Genomic DNA, 7,046 nt, shown 5'->3' with positions numbered 1-7,046 from the left:
AAGTAAGGACTAAAATTGTGGGAGAAAAACTTAAAATTTTTTTTTAAATTTAAATTGCTATTAGTAGGAATTGAAACTTTATGAGAAAGTTTAAGGATTCAAAAATAAAATAAAATGATTACGATTAGATATGATAAATTGATAGCTGAAATCCTAAACGAGATTTAATTTTCCATTAAAAGGAAATGAAATTTTAGGAGAAAAATTTTAGGATTAAAAAAAATTAAAAATCAATGATTATGATTAGATTTGATAAAATCAATGGCTGAATTCTAACGAGATTTAAATTGCTATTAGTAGAATAAAAATTTAAGAAAAAGAAAAAACAACGAAAAAAAAAAATATACTTTATGAAAAGAATATTAGAAAAATTGTGAGTGTGTGAGAGAGAGAAGAATAAGTTGAAAAAGAGAGAGTGAATACCTAATAACTATGGAGAAGATTTATGAGAATATATAGGAATGAAAATATATGAGAATATATAGGGAGAAATTCATGGGTCGTGAGTTAGTTTTTAATTGGAATTTAACATTTTTTTCCTTAAAACTAGTGATTTAATGAAAACCATTAGATAACGATTAATAATGACATTTGTACCCATTATCTTTATCTTATTTTTAATTTTTGGAGGGGGCCAAATACTGGTATTTCATGTAAAGTGAGAGAAATAACCAAAAATATAGGTATAGTTTAAAATTTCAAAAAATGGCCCCCCGACCCCAACATGGCTCCGCCACTGCTTCCAACTATATGGCCAGATAGAGATCTATATCTTTCTATCGACAGATAGATAGATCTATTGAGAAATAGATATTGATCCAGTTTCAATTCATCTCTCAGGTTCTTCTCTCTCCCCCTTCCCTACTAAGTTCCTCCGTCTCTCTTGCATGGTGCCCCTCTGTCCCTCCCTTTCTATTGTGAATACAAAAGCGAGATTAACAATGCAAAGTATTACTATTGGAGAGCCATGCGAGTGTTACCCGTGTGCTTCCAAACAAGAGTGAGAGAGACTATCAAAGGATTGTTCAGTTGGTAGTAACCAATGCCTTAGTGAAGAGGTCACAGGTTTAACTCTCTCTATTAGTATATTTAAATTATATATAAAAGCTATCTTGGAGATGTAATCGTGGTACACATAAGTTGGTCTAGATGAACCTTAGATCAGAAGAGAGAAAAAAAATAAAGAAAGAAAGAAAAGAAAAAGTGAGTGAGAGAGATGACGAATATTAGCAAGCTATGTGACCAAATGTATATGTTTATATTTTTAGGCACAACAAAAAGAAGTGTTGACTAGTAGGTGTATAGGTTAAGAAGTGTTAAAGACTGGAAATAAATCAGATTTGTTTTTCGAGAAGAAAGAAGCCGCAAGACCTCAGCAGCAAAAACCCTAGCGGCGGATTGAGGAAAGCAACGCGCAGAAACCATAACGACAGTGGTAGTGAGAGGGAAAAACCTTCCCTGCACATCTGTTTTTAGATTGACCACTTACTTTTTCATGATGTAGCTTCTCCGCCCTTGTGGCGTGATTCTCCTCCGCCACAGTGGCATGTCAATCTTTGCCTTTTTGGCATGTTTCTCTCTTTGTGTTTTGTTGTTTTTGGTGTTCTCATCTTAGTTTTCTTGTTCCATTCATACTATTGCCTATGTGACCATTGATTTCAAGAACAACAACTATTGGCCTTGCAAGAAGGTTCATCTGTCCTTAATCTCCACTAGGGTTCTCATGGGGCATGGGCGCTTTAAGGCTTCAGTGGTTTCCCTTGGAAAACTATTCTCCTTTTTGATGGCGTCTCATGGATTTGAGATATTAGAGATGGAGACAATGGAAAATGCAAGGAGGTTCTTGCAAAGCCAATGTGTGCCAATGAGTCTACGCACAGGCTTTGTGCTCTTTGCCTTGGTCAGTCTGTTGTTTTATTTTTCAGATGGTTGTGTCTACTCATTAGATCTAGTAAAATTTGATGGTCTTTGGTTTGAAGCAATCTTCTATGGATTTTGGATCACAACCATACCAACATTTTTTTGTGCTTGGGGTCCCTATTTAGGAGAACTAGTGATAGTGGTTGTGCTGGCTGTCCAAGCATATGGTCAGATGGAATCTACCTCCCAACTCCAATTCTGTTGCATTGAGGAAGCTTCCGGCTTTTGGTATTTGCCTCTTGCCAATACCCTCATGCCAAACCGATAAGTTGAAGTGTGGAGACTTGAGATGTTTTCATTTATTGTGATGGGAGATGCGAATTACATATCCTATGAGCTTATTAATTGGTGTAATTACAACATTATTTCTAAGGTGTTATTGGGATTGACCAGTACCTTAGTTTGGATGACTCTGTCTAATCCATGTATGACAGTTTGGCCAATTACTTTCTTGAATTTCAGATATTTATATTCAACCTTGTGTTTCCATGCTTTTACCTTTTTGTTTCCCTTTGCTTTTCTATGAATGAAGTTACTTTTTACCCCTAAAAAAGGAACCAAAGGCAAAAAGCCATAGTGGAGGTTGTTTCAATGTTCATATTGTTTAGGTGCTCCTCATCCAGGACGGCCCCCATTGGATTTTTATTTGTTGTAGCGGTTGTAGCCAGCAATGAGCCATTTGATATCGCTACGTGTACAATAATGGATCCAATGGTTGTAAATCAAAATGCATGGACTTAAGTGTAAATTAAAATTCTTTATTTTACCTTTTCAGAATTATATATTTCAAGTTTACAAGAATAGGTCTTTGGATTGGGTTCCACCCTCCCGTGAGACCATCTTTGAGGAAGAATCGACATTGAGACCGTTGCTAAGGAAGAAATTCACTCCCATTTATCAAAACTCTCAAAAACCTTGGATGAAGAACCCAAAACCTAGCAGTAGCCAAAGTGAATTTTGGGCGGAGGACACAGTTTTAACGGCGACTGGGAGAAAAAACCTAATATATTGCTGACGAATCCATTGATTGGTAAGCGAGCATAGCTTGAGGGACCACCTATAAAACGGTTGTGTATAGTTTCAAAATCTATGATCAGAATCACAATAGCTACTTCAAATAATTGGTACATTTACATGGAGACCTACATAAAAATAATTGGCACGTTTACATAGAGATCTACGTAGACATAACTTTGGAAGAATCACGCTATCAAGTGACTTGAGTAGGCATCAAAGCTATGACATGGTAGCAAGAGCAACCATATTTTGTTGTTTTTGCAAAAAAGTCAAAAGGAAACAAGAAGGCATACTAAGGTTTCACATAAAGGGTCATTGGAGTGATCTCTCTCTCTCTCTCTCTCTCTCTCTCTCTCTCTCTCTCTCTCTCTCTCTCTTTATATAATTTCTCTAGGGTTTTTCTCACAATGCATTATACTATAGTTTTTCTCACGGCCATAATTAAAATGGTGTCTTCCATTGGAAATCCGCTTGGATCTGATTGAAAAATTGGATAACTCAAGAGATGACATTAATTTTAAGGGGTAATTCAGGGAATGACCCTAAAATTTCTGTTTTCTATGCAAGGGCATTTTTTTATGTATAGGGGATGGGAATATTAAATATACCATCAAGTGAGAGTCGGACCCACAACCTCTTCTCTATGAGCTATTGGTCATTACCAATCGAGCAACCCTGCAATGTTGACCCTAAAAATTAATAAAGCAAGACTAGATGCAATCTCTTGATATGGAAACCAATAAAAAAAAATGTGGGAATCCCACTGTATTCGGGTACATGAATAGGAAATTAGAAACTTAGCTTGCTAAACCTATGCATTCCCTTAACTATTTGTCATCCCTTAATTTTTTGTCAGAGTGTGCGAGGCGCATTTGAAATCATTCATTTAGAGCGATTGGAGTTGTAATTGGCAAATCTGATTGAAATTGACCATTTCTCAACTAAGGTGTTAAGATATTTATGTTTCAAATTTATTTATTTTTGTTGTTGTTGTTGTTGAAAACTGTGGTCAACTCTTCTATATTATCCTTGAAAGGGACAATAATAATATCAACTCCATGCTCAACTCCACCACTACTCATAAATGAGATGAAATGAGCACGAGAACTTGAATTTACAATGTTGGCAATTTCTGTTTTGGGATTGATTTTTGTTTCAATTCATGCAGAGAGAGAGAGAGATGGATTTCATCCGGATTAGTAAGCCAATGGTAGGTGAGATGGATTCCGCCTTGGTTAGCAAACTGAGAGCTTTTTAATGACCTTTCTTGTTGCTAAAAAAGAAAATTCAAGTTATAATTCTTATTATATCAGTTTTGCCTTTTCTGAGTCTCTTTTCACCATTAATGGCTTTCCCTGTTAGCCATGTTGGATCTTATGTAGCACTTGACCTGAATAAGGTCTAGGAGAAAAACAACGTAGATCACCGCTGCACTATGAGCATTGCTCACAAGCTGGTTCGGACCAACGGGTTGAATTTTAGCCCATTTCGAGTCTAAGACCCTAAGGTGCGCCATGTGCCACTCCATCTACATCATTTTCCCTTATTGATAAAAGATTTGTTCTCGAATATGCTTCGTCTTCACTTGTGTCAATCACCTTAGGTTTTGTTTCGTCTGAATGATAATGTAACAAATCTACTACAGTAAAAGTGTCAAAAACATTGTATTTACTGGCAGTTCAATCTTGTAAGCATTATCATTAATGCGCTTAAGAACATTAAATGGTCCATTAGCTCTAGGGTGTAGCTTGCTTGAACTTGCCAGTGAGAAACGCTCTTTTTGGAGATGAATCCACAGTGAATCTCACATTCTCTGAAGACAACCATCATTTATGTGCTTGTCCACTTGTTGTTTGTATTTCATATTTTGTTTGTTGATACAGTCATGAACTATGAATGCACTTCTTTAATATGCTTAGCATGCTCATCCACATTTGAATTGAACTACTTAGGAACTGACAATGGTATCAGGTCTAAATGAGTAATTGGATTATGACCATAGACTATCTCGAAAGGATTCTTGGTTGTAGTGTTATTATGTGGTTTGTTGTAGACAAATTCTTCTTGAAGTATCACCAAGTCCCATTGTCACGGATTGTCTCTATGAAAGTGCAATGAATATTAAAAAACAAAGATAGAAATAAAAATATGTATGACACATTTAAACATTTAAGTAGTAGACTAAAAATAAATTCAACATTTCAAAAAATCATCAAAGTTCACACAAGAAAGCTAATTTAAAAAAAAAATGTAGGTTCAGAGATTATTAAAAACAAATTCTAAAGGTAAATTTATTTTAAAAATTAATTATGAGTATTAGTAACTAATTTTAGGAGTAAGTTACTACAAATTTGTAAATGTGAGATGTGTGATTAGCTTTTAGGAATTAAATTAGGGAGAAAATTCTGTTAAAAGGTTAAATAAAAAAACTAAAATTTATTTATATAAAACAAAAATTTTAAACTTGAGATTGCATAATTAAATTAGGGAGAAAATTTTTCTAAAAAGAATAAAAAAAAAAAAAAAATTATATATAAAATAAACTTTATTAGAAGGATAATTTGGATAGTTTAGAGTAAAATATTGGTTGGGATGAAAAAATAGCACTAAATTAAAGATTTGGTAATGCAGATACTTTGGGCAAGCTTTTCAGGGAGTTCTCTTCTCAATCTGGTCTGACTATAAACATTGCAAAATCTAACATATTCTTTGCTAATGTCTCTCCAGAGATGGTGAATGTTTATGAGCAAAATGTGGGTTTCTCTCTTGGCGCTCTCCCGGTCACATATCTTGGGATTCCGATTTCTTCTAAAGCGTTGACTGCCGGTGATTTCTTTCCTCTTTTAAATAAAGTTGATCATCGCCTCTCAGCTTGGAAGAATCAATGTTTATCCTATGCTAGAAGACTCACCCTTATAAAGTTTGTCCTCATGGGGGTTGTAACTTACTGGATTAACGCCGTAAAAATCCCAGCCTTGGTCATCAATCATCTTGAGAGTATGATGGCAAAGTTCATTTGGAGAGGGGGGGTCTGACTCAGGTTCTTACTAAGTCTCTTGGCTTGCGATATGTAAACCTATTGAGGAGGGCGGCCTCGGTGTTAGGAAGTTGGATGACTGGAATCTTGTTGTTATGGCTAGGCATATTTGGTCCTTATCAACTAAAAGGGAGACTTGTTGGGTTCGATATATTTATAAGAGATGGCTCAAAGAAGATTCTATTTGGTTTTTGAAGGAACCTCCCCACTGCTCGGTGACTTTCAAAACCATTCTTAAAGCCCGATCTGTTACTAGTTCTTGTATTAAGTATATGATTAAAGATGAAAATGACACTCTTCTTTGGGTGGATCCATGGTTGCACGGTGGGCCCATTGCCACCAATGGTATCTTCTTGGTTACAACACTTGGGAGGAACAAGCTTGATCGGGTGGCTTTGTTGAGGGGTGGGGATGCATCTTGGAGTAATAATAGAAATGACTTAGACATTGCCAACAGATGGCCGGAGATTGTGTCTTGCAAGGTTTACCCTCGCCTTGCTGTTGACACTCCTATTTGGCTGCCTTCCACTGATGGTGTGTTCTCCCTTAGCAGTGCATACGAAGCCATTCGGCGACGTGGTGAAAAAGTTACTTGGAACAACAGTGTTTGGTTTTCCTCAGCTCAACCTAGGTTTGCTTTTATCACCTGGCTGGCCTTCCTTGAGAGATTAACCACCAAAAACGGTATGGTTGCATGGGGTGGTGTCATTGATTCTTCGTGCTCTTTCTGTGGTATTCATGAAAAAGCCATGACCATTTATTCTTTAAATGCCCATATACGATGCACATGTGGCGTGATTTCCTTACTCTAAATGGTCTCAGATTTCATGGACGGATTTCCTGGCAGGAGGAGCGCAATTGGATAATTTCCAAATTCTAAGGGAATTCTCTCATACAGTAGGTTCGGAAGTTCAGCTTGAGTGCTTTGATTTATCGGGTTTGGGAAGAGAGAAACTCGAGGATATTCAATGGAACCACTGTATGTCCTAAGAAAGTGCTGCATCAAGTGGTTGCTGATACCAGAAAAAAATTCTCTTTTCCACAACGGTTGTTTCTTGACGATGCCATCTCT

At 36.3% G+C, this 7,046-nt stretch overlaps 1 protein-coding gene across 1 annotated transcript; it reads left to right on the top strand.

Moving 5' to 3' along the window:
- Positions 1–6,246: 6,246 nt before the first annotated feature.
- On the top strand, positions 6,247–6,786 carry LOC149016109 (uncharacterized). Its single transcript, XM_089156675.1, has one exon. The coding sequence runs from the start codon at positions 6,247–6,249 to the stop codon at positions 6,784–6,786; it is 540 nt and encodes a 179-aa protein (XP_089012801.1).
- Positions 6,787–7,046: the final 260 nt, after the last annotated feature.

Source organism: Hakea prostrata, chromosome 5, assembly GCF_041222555.1.
Source record: "Hakea prostrata isolate BN-2017 chromosome 5, UWA_Hpros_2, whole genome shotgun sequence".
Lineage (NCBI taxonomy): Eukaryota > Viridiplantae > Streptophyta > Magnoliopsida > Proteales > Proteaceae > Hakea > Hakea prostrata.
Note: the sequence above shows the minus strand (reverse complement) of the source record. Positions and strands in the feature narration are given on the sequence as shown.

Bases quoted from the DNA above. Each gene is read 5' to 3' on its own strand.
- LOC149016109 (XM_089156675.1), top strand. From the start codon at position 6,247: ATGATTAAAGATGAAAATGACACTCTTCTTTGGGTGGATCCATGGTTG.